The sequence below is a fragment of the Capra hircus genome, chromosome 9, assembly GCF_001704415.2.
Source record: "Capra hircus breed San Clemente chromosome 9, ASM170441v1, whole genome shotgun sequence".
In the NCBI taxonomy this organism is placed as follows: domain Eukaryota; kingdom Metazoa; phylum Chordata; class Mammalia; order Artiodactyla; family Bovidae; genus Capra; species Capra hircus.
In genome coordinates, this window is record NC_030816.1 from 19311014 (window position 1) to 19323769 (window position 12756).

Below are 12756 nucleotides of genomic sequence, written 5' to 3' on the forward strand. Positions count from 1 at the left end.
TCAAAATCAGGAAAGCCCTGTGGATCCTCAGCAGTGAGTGTGGTGGAGGGACCAGTGGAACGTGGGTCCACCTGCAAGTTTGAAACCAGGAGCTGAGGGGCCTCTGAAGCAGCTGGACATTTCTTATTTCTGTTCCTGTCCCAAACCCTTGTTTGGACTCCAGGGAAATTAAATGGGGACAGAAATTTAAAGGAGGGAACCTTTAGAACATTGTAGGGAACATTGTAGAAAAGGTGATAAGACTTCTGTATCTGTTACAGAATGATTACCAGCAGTCTTCTCTAGTGCTGGGTGTTATAGCCTACTTAGGTTTTTAGATATGCTAATAGAAATGGTTTTATTTTTTTGAAAAAATACAGTATAGTTTTTCTAGTATAGTATAGTATCTTATAGTATCTTAGTAAAAACATTGTATCTAAGAAATATATCATGGTTTTTGTTTTAGAAATGAGAGAATGGGCTTTTTTAAAAGGAATTGTGTTTGAGCTAAATGTAAATATACACAGAACTTGGAGTCATGGCAGATCTATATTATACAAAAAAGAAAAGGTGATTTGCCTCAGAGATGATTATTGTTTAGGTTATTTTACCTGAAGTTCTCACTGGACTGGGCTTGTGGCTCAGCTGGTAAAGAATCTGCCTGCAATGTGGAAGACTTGGGTTTGACCCCTGGGTTGGGAAGATCCCCTGGAGAAGGGAAAGGCTACCCACTCCAGTATTCTGGCCTGGAGAATTGCATGGACTGTATAGTCCACGGGGTTGCAAAGAGTCGGACACGACTGAGTGACTTTCACTTTCTCACTGTACTGAGGGCTTCCCAGGTGGCGCTAGTGGTAAAGAACCCGCCTGCCAGTGCAAGAGACAGACACAGGTCCTGTCCCTGGGTTGGGAAAATCCCTCGGAGGAGGGCATGGCAAACCTTTCCAGTATTCTTGCCTGAAAAGTCCCATGGACAGAGGAGCTGGGCGGGCTACAGCCCATGGGGTCACAAAGAGCTGGACACAACTGAAGCAACTTAGCACTGTAGCACTGTGAAAGTGAAGTCACTCAGTCATGTCAGACTCTTTGTGACCCCATGGACTGTAGCCTACCAGGCTCCTCTGTCCATGGCATTTTCCAGGCAGTAGTACTGGAGTGGATTGCCATTTCCAAGATAATTTCTTTTTGGGGGAAACACTGAGCTTCTGTTCAGTTGCTCAGTCATGTCCCACTCTTTACGACCTCATGGACTGCAGCACACCAGGCCTCCCTGTCCATCACCAACTCCATGAGTTTACTCAAACTCATGTCCATTGAGTTGGTGATGCCATCCAACCATCTCATCCTCTGACACCCCCTTCTCCTCCTGCCTTCAGTCTTCCCCAGCATCAGGGTCTTTTCCAATGAGTCAGTTCTTCGTATCAGGTAGCCAAAGTATTGGAGTCTCAGCTTCAGCATTAGTCCTTCCAATGAACATTCAGGACTGATTTCCTTTAGGATGAACTGGTTGGATCTCCTTGCAGTCCAAGGGACTCTCAAGAGTCTTCTCTAACACCACACTTCAAAAGCATCAATTCTTCAGCGCTTAGCTTTCTTTATAGTCCAACTCTCACATCCATACATGACTACTGGAAAAACCATAGCCTTGACTGGACGGATCTTTGTTGGCAAAGTAATGTCTCTGCTTTTTAATATGCTGTCTAAGTTGGTCATAACTTTTCTTCCAAGGAGTAAGCGTCTTTTAATTTCATGGCTGCAGGCACTATCTGCAGTGATTTTGGAGCCCAAAAAAATAAAGTCTGACACTGTTTCTGTACTTGGACTTTAAGTCGGTTTGTGCTGTGTTTTTATGCTCAGTTGCTCAATTGCGCCTGACTCTTTGTGACCCCTTGGACTGTAGCCCACTAGGCTCTTCTGTCCATGGGATTCTCCAGGCAAAAATACTGGAATGGGTTGCCATTTCCTCCTCCAGGGATCTTCCTGACCCAGGGACCGAACCTGTTTCTTGCTTCTTGTGCATGGACAGGCGGATTCTTTACCACTGCGTCAATAATCCCTAATTAAAAAGAAGTTCTCCTCCACTTTAGAATGAATTACTCTTTAAAAGTTGTTTGAGTTTTTAATATAATACCCTAACAGTTCATTGTTGTTTGATTTTTAAATTGCCTTAAAGTCATTTTCATAATCTTTGTGAGGTCAGGATATAGGTGGTTCTACTGTCACAAGGTTGAGTCTGTGCCTATAATTTATGTGAAAAGAAAAGTTTAATGTTATACTGCTTGAATTACTTTATTTCCTTTCCTTAAGGCTATAGGAGAAAGGTGGTATATTAGAGTTCTTTCATCTTATACAATTAAAATTCTAAAATAAATATATGACTATTGTTGTTTGGCTCTAAAAGCTCAACTTACTGATTTTTTTTTTTTTTTTTGGTCAGTTATTTTGAAAACATAGGACTATCAACTTGGAAAATTCTTATGCAGCTTTTTAAGCATTCGTATTTTTGGTTAGTGTTGTCCAGGAACCATAGACACTGACCTATATACTCTTAGAGTGAAAAAAAAAAGGGGGGGGTGGGGCATGTATGCTTGGTGACCCTAATTAATAATTTTATATGCTCTACTTCTGTCTGTTCACTCTTTGTGTTACTTCTAATGGGAATCTGTATTTTGAGTAAAAGGCTGTATGTACTTGCGTGGTTCCCTCAAGGCAGTGTTTGCTAGGCTTTAATCTTTCCTATAAAGCCTTTGGGAATTTGGTAATTTCTGTCCACCTATGATACTATTTTCTTAATATTTTAATTGACTCATTTTAATTAATTAGCTTTTCCAGTTAAATTTTTAACTCTGCAGTTAAACCATTATTACTACTGAAAAATATTGTTCATTATTCTAAATAGAAGCAAAGCTATAATTATATAGTTTCTGCGAAAATAAAACAGTGTTATTAGATCCTGGCTAGCACTGATGCCCAGGAGAAGGCACTGGCACCCCACTCCAGTACTCTTGCCTGGAAAATCCCATGGATGGAGGAGCCTGGTGGGCTGCAGTCCATGGGGTCGCTAAGAGTCGGACATGACTGAGTGACTTCCCTTTGACTTTTCACTTTCATGCATTGGAGAAGGAAATGGCAACCCACTCCAGTGTTCTTGCCTGAAAAATCCTAGGGATGGGGGAGCCTGGTGGGCTGCCATCTATAGGGTCGCACAGAGTCGGACACGACTGAAGCGACCTAGCAGCAGCAGCAGCAGCACCGATGCCCAAGGCCTGCTTGAGAGTTGTGAAACAGTGTAATAAGCATATATGTTATGAAGACCAGTCAGGATACACAGAACGAAACAGACTTTTCTCCTCATAATTCAAATGATTAAAGGAGAACAAACTAAAAACCATCTCCTGTATTACTAGTTGTTCACACCTAGTCTTTGGTAAGTAGCTGGCTTAGAGAACTATGTGGGGCAATTGAAGAAAGGGGAAAGGTTGATGGGAGTTGATTTGAGTGGATATCAGAAGAGTACCAGGTGTACTCCCCCCATCAGGAGTTTGAAAGACTAGTAATTCTTGAAATACGTTTGCAAATTAAATCTTCATCATATTACTTGTTCTCTCCTTTAATGCTTTCTCATTTGTGTTTCTTTGGATGTTTCTTTAATTTAATCAATTATTTTTTCCATTTAATATCCAGGTATCTTTAAAAAAAATCTTGGTGCTGTAAAGATATTTTACGGTGGAGATTAACTAATAATTCTGTAGGTAAAGAATGTTAAAACAAAAACATCCACTGGAATTTAAGTACAGAGACCTTTATTATGCAGAAAGGTGGTTCAGGCATCTTAACTGACTATTTTAGGCTCACTTTACCTTGATTTTCATTGCACTGGTACAAAAAGATCAACATAATGGTTTAAAATAAGGCTTTAAATTAAGATTTTTTTAATGACCATTTATTACCAGGTATTTTTGTACAGTCTCAGGAAACAGCTCAAAAATCTTGTACCTTGTTTTTAACTGATAAAGTACTCCAGTGACCCCTTGTGGCTACTGTGGTGTGAAACACAAATGCCTTTTTCCCTGTGTCTCAAGCTTCTCAAAACCATTGCCCGTAAAATAGATAAACCTTTGCCACATCATGATAAAATGCAGGGTTACTGTATATGAGCTCAGTGACTTGTCACAACAGAAGACAAGTGACGTTAGTGAAACTAGCCTCACACGGGACTGACAAAGTCCCCGCGGATCCTGAGACGGTTGCTCCCTAGCTCCACACTTCTCCCCCTCACACGTCCCTACTTCCCAGAGTAGAACTTTAGCCACGGGGCTGGATAGGGAGCCAAAAATGTTATCTCCAAGTCTTTGGCTTGAGCTGAGTTAGTGGAGTTTACTGAAAGTCCAAAAAAGCAGAGATCCTGGTACCCCTCTGGTATTGTGTGTGTGTGCCGGGTTTGGGGGTGGTGGGAATGGCTTACCAAATCCTAGAGAATAGATCATCTAGAAGTTTCTCAATATTGAGTAAATAAATTTTTCTGTGAATCTTCATTAACTGTAAATTTTATTGAGTTTAAGTTTATTCTTTGTATTTTGAAAACAAGTTTTAAAAGTATTCTAATCATTTGAATATTCTAAAATTTAGAGTGCTTTTTTTTCCAGACTAAGCTAGCAGTTTCTGTTTGCATCCTCTTCACTGTGCCCTGTCCTATCCGTAGATTCTGCAGGGTCTGGGGCACCTCTGCTCATAAAAGTGACCTGTGTTCTAGACTCTTCAGTGACATTTAGTTCTCTTACCTTCTCTTTTCCTCCAGGGCAGGTGACAGGCCCAGAAGGAAACATAATTCTTCTTCTTAGCCAGTAAACCATTTTTTCCAATTTATATGTACCAGCTGATAGATGGAATTTGTAAGCTGCATTTCCCATAAACCAGGAAAGAATGATGCCATTTCTGTGTGTGCTTTGTTCCCCTTTCCTCTGTATCTTTTGTCCTTTTTATGTATGTTACCAAACCTTATGTCATCACACAATATTGTATGTGTGGTAAATTCTCTCAATAGTAAGCCTCCATGTCCAGCATGGGGCCAGCATTGCTAGCTTAGTATTATTCAGTATATTATTTCTTCTACAGCACATACCTCAACTTATTCCCATGTATACTTAAATAACTTAAAAATGAGTGAATTCTTCCAAAAGAAATCTGCAAAGTCTCTAATAACACCATCTACCCTTTAAGAACCTTAAATAACACTACCTCTTTTCTTTTTAACTTTTTATTTGTATTGGGGTATAGCCAATTAACAACGTTGTGACAGTTTCAGGAGAACAGCAAAGGGACTCAGCCATACTTACACATGTGTTCATTCTCCCCTAAACTCCCCTCCCCATCCAGGCTGTCACATAACATTGAGCAGAGCTCCATGAAATAACACTAACTCTTGAGACAGTCATGTCATGATGCTTGCAAGTTTTAGCTAAAACATTTGACCATGTAAATTTTGTGTGTTCAGCTGGAGTAATTTGAAAAATACAGGCATTACAAAATAATGTCTGCATCATATCAATGAACTAAAGGTTTTCTTGTTTTTAGACTAGAAGAGATGGAAGAAAAGTATCTAATGAGAGAATCAAAGCCAGAAGATATACAGATGATTGCAGAATTAAAAGCCATGCTTACAGAAAGAGACCAGGTCATAAAGAAGCTGATGGTAAATCGTTTTGGTTTTGCCAAGTGGGGAGTTATGGTGTAACTATGTTAATAATTAATAGACTGTTGAATGGGAAAATATTTTTAAGTAATGCTAAACAAAAGTTGAAAAAGTACAAAATATGTATTATGATTGAACACTTGTTAAAATGCTTATGAACAAGGATAAATACAATTTTACAATTTATACTTGGTGGTGTAAGGAGATTGTTTTTTCAGTAATTTTTTTAAAAAATGCTTTTTAATACATATTAAATGTTCAGTAATATGTCATTGCCAGTGTACAGTTGATAAACTATTGAAGTGTGTGTGTGTGTGTGTATTGTACATGTAGAATTAGAATTGGATGGGAAAGAACATTCAACACATGGCATGCATTAGCTTGCAGTGTATACTTCCAATTAGTCATGTTAACTTTCTAAAGTGGATCACCAAAACCTGATCCAAAGACATTCTTCATGGAAAAAGGATTCCAAAAAAGCTACCGGCTCTCTGTTGAGAGTCTCGATGCACAGAGGTGTTAGGGGTTCTGAGAAGTCCATCAGGGAAGAAAATACAGATTTAACAATAAATATAGTGCCTTCATTAAAGTCATTATTCTTCAAGAATAAAAATACACAAATGTTCTAAAATTCATAAAACATTTCAGAATCTTCTAAAATTATATGACCTGATCGGTAAGTAAAATATTGCTTTTTACTGCCACTGACAGACAAAAATCAGAGTAAAACTAGAAATAGAATGCTAACCATTGTATTTGCTCATTGATTTCTTCATAACGGCTTTGGATATTAGCGTGCAAAAAGAGAGTCTAAGAGCATTTATATTTGAAGTCCTTGTTCCTTAACATGTTTCTTGAAGCATTTAGGAAAGCCATCCTGTTTCATGGCACTAGAAGTTCCTGCCAGAAGCAACAGGTAGTTGACTGGGGCTCATAGATGAAACCCAGGAGCAGGCATTGGAAAGACAGAGTATGAGCTACTTCATCCTACTTAACACCCATTTTCTGAAGCTTTGTAAGCATGAACACATGCATCATAGCCTGCTCTGATAGCAGTAGATTCAGAAAAATTACCTTATATTCCATCTATGAAGTCAGTTACTATTTTTTAACCTGTGGTAGAAATAGCTGTTGATTCTCTAGTTCTAGCCACAGGGTAGTGTAGAGTCTTTTCTCTACTCCCTGATTCTATGAACTGTGAGGCACATGCTGCTGCTGCTGCTGCTAAGTCGCTTCAGTCGTGTCCGACTCTGTGTGACCCCATAGACGGCAGCCCGTGAGGCTCCCTCGTCCCTGGGATTCTCCAGGCAAGAACACTGGAGTGCGTTGCCATTTCCTTCTCCAGTGCATGAAAGTGAAAAGTCAAAGGGAAGTCATACAGTCATGTCCGACTCTCAGCGACCCCATGGACTGCGGCCCACCAGGCTCCTCCGTCCATGGGATTTTCCAGGCAAGATGGGCTAAGAATAACAATGCAAATTATAGTCAGTGGTAACTAGAAGGGGGCTGAATAATCTAGTTCTACTAGGGCATAGCCCTGCCTTTCACAACACAGTGATCCATTTACTTATGTGTTTACTTCCTGCAGTCTGATTGTAGGAAGCCCTTGGTGAAAGGCAAAGGGCTTATCTCTGTATGGACCATTCACTTTTTCTCTATTCTGTGGTTACCACTGCTGAAATATATTGATGTCTCAGCAGATTAGGACTCACAAATAATGATACACCATAGTGTCATCTTCATAGACGGAAACTCACCATGCACACAGCTCCATGAATACAAGTTAAGCCTAAGCAAAACACACAGTCAGCCCTCTGGAAAAGAGATGGGCCAAATAGAGCATTTAGCTCTAGCCTTGGAGGTATGAAAGGGTAGAGAGGAGTCCCAGAGCATAAGGTTTTAAAGGTGCTGAGAACTTACCAACCAGCCAACTTTAAGACCCTGGCAGTTAGGTCTAGAAATCTTTGAGTAATGTATATAAATTTTCATTCAGGTTTTGTATTAAATTTTGAATGAAATGGCACTTATATAGATAAGATTTAAACAGTCAATAGAAAATGTTTAAGAAATGTTTGTAATTCTTTTGCATAGGAGGATAATAAATTTTATCAGCTGGAATTAGTCAATCGAGAAACTAACTTCAACAAAGTGTTTAACTCGAGTCCTACGGTTGGTGTTATTAATCCACTGATGAAGGTATGTGCTATAAACATTGTAAAATAGGAATGTGGTTCTAAACTTGATTAAAATTTTTATAAAATATTTAGAGCAGCATAGGATAAAGCTTCCACAAAGTGTTTCCTTAAATTTAATAATCTAGGACTAAATCTATGAATTCTTTGTGTACTCATTTTCAGAATGAGATGCTAATAATATTCATTTATTTGCTGAGAATTCATATTCCTTGAAACAATGTTTTATTAACATTGTAAAACCTTGGTTATACCATTTCATTTTTCATATCCTTTTTTTTTTTAAAGCTAACTTCTGAGTCTTTTCAAGATGATTTCCATCATTTCCTTAGAGTTCACTGTCCTCTGGGGAATCTTGAAAAGCACTCCAAGCAGTGTATCCCCAACAGCTCTCCCTGCCGTCATAATGGGCCTTGGGTTGGACATGTGTTTTGTTACCTACTCGTCTTCAGAGAATGGCCTTATTTCTCATGGCCTTATCACCTTTTTTGACAATTAAAATTGAAAATGACCTATTCTAACATTCTGCTGCTGTCTTAGGACAGATAGAAGACCCTTATAGACAAATGAAATGGACATGGCTAAGCCTTGTACCTCTTGGTGCCCCAGCCTACTCTGGCTCCTGACGTGGTGCCATAGGTATAGTGGGGATTTAGTAAATATTTGTTCAGTAGCAAAAAGTCATATTTTCTTATAAGCTAGAACAAATCACTCTAGTGAATAAAGCAAGTAATAAAAAATAGTTATGTATGTTGGCTTTATAGGGATTACATATCTTTCAGCATAAATCAGTAGTAGAAATAAAAATGCCAGTGCTAAAGCTATTTTTTTTTCCAATTCATATTTCATTAATTTTCACATCATACCTAATTTCTTTTAGGCCCTTAGCCAGAAAAACTTCTGCTTTCCAAACTCATAAAACTTCTGTTAAGAAGATGGGATCTATCCTTCCTTCACAAGTTAAACTGCTTCAAACTGCAAACTGTTTTCTAAATTGACTTAAATGATTTGTAAAATGGAATGGCATATAGAGCCTTTGCAAAAAAAAATAATTGGTGAATGAATGAATATAGTTAGTTTCAGTTTTTAAATTTATTATTTAGGGTGACATAAGCTTTTAATTAAAAAGCTAGGTTATGAGACTTGTTAAAACAAGATTAGAAATATTTTCTTTTTACTTATTTTATTAAAATTACATTTTTAGTCACAAAATCATTATTGTAGAATGTTGTCAATGATACTTTTGATTTCTTAAAAAACTCAAGTAGTTTTGATTATGCCCTCTTATGTCTAGAACAAGAAAATGTCAAAGATATATCTTCATAAATTTTGACTCCTAATAGTGACTCGGTTTTCACAATTAATTCTGAAGACAGTATCACCCTTTATTTTTGCAGTTATGCTAAAATAGACTTCTTTCCTGGGACTTTATGATGCACAGAAAATGACATAGAGGACAATGTCTAGATAATGAGATCATTATACATACAGAAAAGGACCATCTGGTCTGTTGTCTTTTTTTTTTTAATTCTGGAGTCATCTTGCAAAAAAATTATTTCATACATTTAATTAGCACACTTTTAGTCAGTAAAAGATGGGAATATTCAAAATATCATACATGTTAATTTTTATTCCACATAGCAAGATGATATTCATTGATTCTACAAATGAATAGAGCTTAAAGCTAATGATTTGAAAGCCAATAGATATTAATAATCCACAGTTGTATTGCTGTTTTCATCTTCAGTTTTAAAGACCAGTTAAAAGATTACACTGATCACCTTTGTTTTATAACTTTTAAATTTCTTAAAAGATTGTGAGCTAATTATGATACTACCAATGAATTGGTAAATGAGACTTAAGTATACAGATTTCATTTTCCCTCTTCAGAGAGATGGTATAGTGAATTTAAAACCAAATTATTTCTCTAGGTCAGCTCTAAGTCCTAGGTAGAAATGTGAGATTTGTTTCAAGCTAACTTTGCCAAGCATTTTCTCCTTCCTTTTATTTTCCAGGCAAGGACTGCCTCCCTTTGACAGATGGCTAAAGTTCACGGACCTCTTTTTTTTAAATTATGTTAACTTTTCACCTTTTCCCCATTTTAGCCTAAACCCATTCAACCTCGTGAGATCCATCAGATGTACTCTTTCCCCCTTTTCCTCCCGGTAGTCTTTACCCCTTGGCCTTCTCTCCACCCACCCTCCTCCCCATGAACCAGTCCCAAATATTTCTTCCTCATTCTTTCTGTCTGAGCAGTATGTCTGTCTGTGAGGCTTCTGTGTAGATAAAGAACACCTCCAAAGATCCCCAGACCACACTTTGGGTAACACTGGTTCATTTTAACATCCAGCCTCCAAAATTTTCCCATGCCAAATTTACATCTTCTACTCTTCCTGTCTTCCCATTCGTCCTCATGCAGGCACTGTCCTCACATGTATTATTTTTAATGCAGCAAAAGAAGAAGAACGATAAGTCACCAACAAACAGGTTTGTGAGTGTTCCCAATCTAAGTGCTCTGGAATCTGGTGGAGTGGGCAATGGACATCCTAACCGCCTGGATCCCATTCCTAACTCTCCCGTCCGTGATATTGAGTTCCACAGCAGCAAGCCACTTCCTCAGCCCGCGCCACCCAAAGAGCCCAAGACATTTCTGAGGTGAGCCCCGTCTCACCAGTGCAGTTTTTCCTTTTTTAACTTGAGAAATTTACCTTCTTACCTTGCAGAAATCTGCTACTTTAAGAACAGCCTAGCAAAAGAAATTTTACTGTGAAATATTTTCAAAATATATTTATCACCTCTCTAGAGAACTCCTTTTTGACTATTAAAAAGATTTTTTTCTATTTTGTTGTTGGTTAACTTTCTAAATGTTTAAAGTGGTGCTAATGTAATTATATGCTTAGAATTTTAATATGTATGGACCGTTGCTTCATTTTTAGAATTATCACCAATTTTTCATTAACAACCCATCCTTATTTCAGAAATTCAAAATATTTTTTATTAAGTGGCTTTTGTTTCTTATCTGTTTTTTTTTCCCTTTGCTTATTTATAAACATATATGCTTCTTGACAAAATAAATATATAGGCTCTGGGAACTTAATGATAAAAGTAGGAAATTTAGAAGAAAAGTTTTGTAATTAACATTCCAATTTTATCTCAGAGTTCTCAAGTAAATATATTAACACGTAAAATTAGAATGAAATTATTTGTTTACTCTTGAAATAATTAAGTCAGAAAGTACTGTCATTTTATGCTTACTATTACTGATTTTGTGCTGTTTTAAAATTTTTTGACTTGTTCTTACTAAATCTCCGTGTCACTAGTAATAATCTTACAGGTAAACTACTTTTTTTTCTAAACTGATTAATGACTAGTTAATGACATTTCAAATAGAAAAGAAGATAGCAAGAATGAAAAATAGTCAAATACACGTTTGACTGTGTCTCCTGCTAAATACTTTGTGTTGCTTATTTTCCCTCGTGCATGGGTACGTTCAGGTATCATTAAGATGCATGTGCATGGGCTCAAGGAACATGGCTACTGGAGTTTCCATTACACATTGTTGCGTGCCTTGTAATTTTCCCCAAAGACGGTAGGGATGCTTTTATTTTCTTAACTAGCCCAAAGAATCTTTAGTTAGAGTTAAGATAAAGTATAAAGTATATACCTTCGAAGATGGAGGGGAAATTAGCTTTTTAATACATTCCTTTCCCCTAGAGTATCTGCTTGTGGAATTATGAAAGTTTAAGTACACATACAGAAAAATATTATGCCATGGTTTAGTCACTTAAATTAGTTATATTTAAGGACACATCTGTAAGAAATACTTGTGTCAGATTCTAAAAATATTTAATTAATGAAAAGCAAAAAGGTGCTGAACAAGAAGAATGTTATCTTGTTCTTATTTCCCGCAGTTCCTCCTGAACTTTTTTTGTTCAAAGAGGGTCATGTTACTTTTCTCAACTGTCTGATTTTTATTTTATTTTTTTGTAACTGTTGTGTAACATGGCTTCTCCTTAACGAACTTCATCTGAGCTGCTTCTGCACTCTCCTGGAGGGGAGACCCCATCTAGTGTAGAGGAAATAGCCAAGCTTTAAAACGCATCTCCCAACATAGGGAACTAGTTGTGGTCGTCTGCCCTGATGTTTTATGTGCTTTCCCCTTCATTTTGCAAAACAGCTTAACGCTGGGTTACGTGTCTCTCTCTTTATGAATCCAGTCCTCCTCAGAGTGAAGCTTCCCCGGTGGCTTCTCCAGATCCCCAGCGCCAGGAGTGGTTTGCCCGGTACTTCACATTCTGAAAGAACTGCTTTGGCACAGTTCTGTGTGGACTGTTACTAAGAGCATGACCTTATACAGATCATTATGTGAGCAGGTTCTCCTGTGTCACACACTGTGAGAAAGTATGTGTCTCTCCAGTTGAAAATGCCCTGTACTTCCTGTGATATTTATTGGACTCACTCTAAGGTACTATATTATGTGTGTAATTATAACAGTTATTTTTATTTGAGATGGAAGAATCTTTAACCTTTGTAATTACTGCATAATAAATTTTGTTAGAACAAACACTGTTTTTCTTTTTTCTAGTAAGTTTGTTGGTAATTTTTAAATACTTTTAAATTCCAAGTAAGACTTGCCAGAAAAAGTTTCACTGAATAATAATCATAAAATATCAATTATTTTACTTCAATAATAACAAAGTCAGGATAGAGAAATAAATGTTACAACCTATTCATTTGTTGCATTACCATGTATAAAGTGTGTTCTCTAAATTTAGAAGGCTAGAATGAAAACACCTGTGGAAATTATGGACTTTCAAGTATATAAAATACTGCCAACTAATGTTTTTGGAATTATTCTGATAGTTGACTAGGACCTAGAATTTGTAGCACAGC

The 12756-nt window shown here is 37.3% G+C and overlaps 1 protein-coding gene across 8 annotated transcripts in view; it reads left to right on the forward strand.

The window, feature by feature from the left end:
• The window catches only part of FAM184A (family with sequence similarity 184 member A), a 161991-nt gene extending 149564 nt beyond the window's left edge, over positions 1 to 12427 (forward strand). For 2 of the 8 annotated variants that reach the window (XM_018053008.1, XM_013966404.2), the window contains 4 exons: positions 5554 to 5671; positions 7763 to 7867; positions 10283 to 10518; positions 12081 to 12427. In XM_018053008.1, the coding sequence (XP_017908497.1) occupies positions 5554 to 5671; positions 7763 to 7867; positions 10283 to 10518; positions 12081 to 12162 (541 nt within the window). In that variant the 3' untranslated portion in view covers positions 12163 to 12427. Of the gene's footprint in view, positions 1 to 5553; positions 5672 to 7762; positions 7868 to 9878; positions 10519 to 11357; positions 11453 to 12080 lie in introns of those variants that run through there. The other 6 variants (XM_013966403.2, XM_013966405.2, XR_001918521.1 and 3 more) reach the window with 5 other exon arrangements.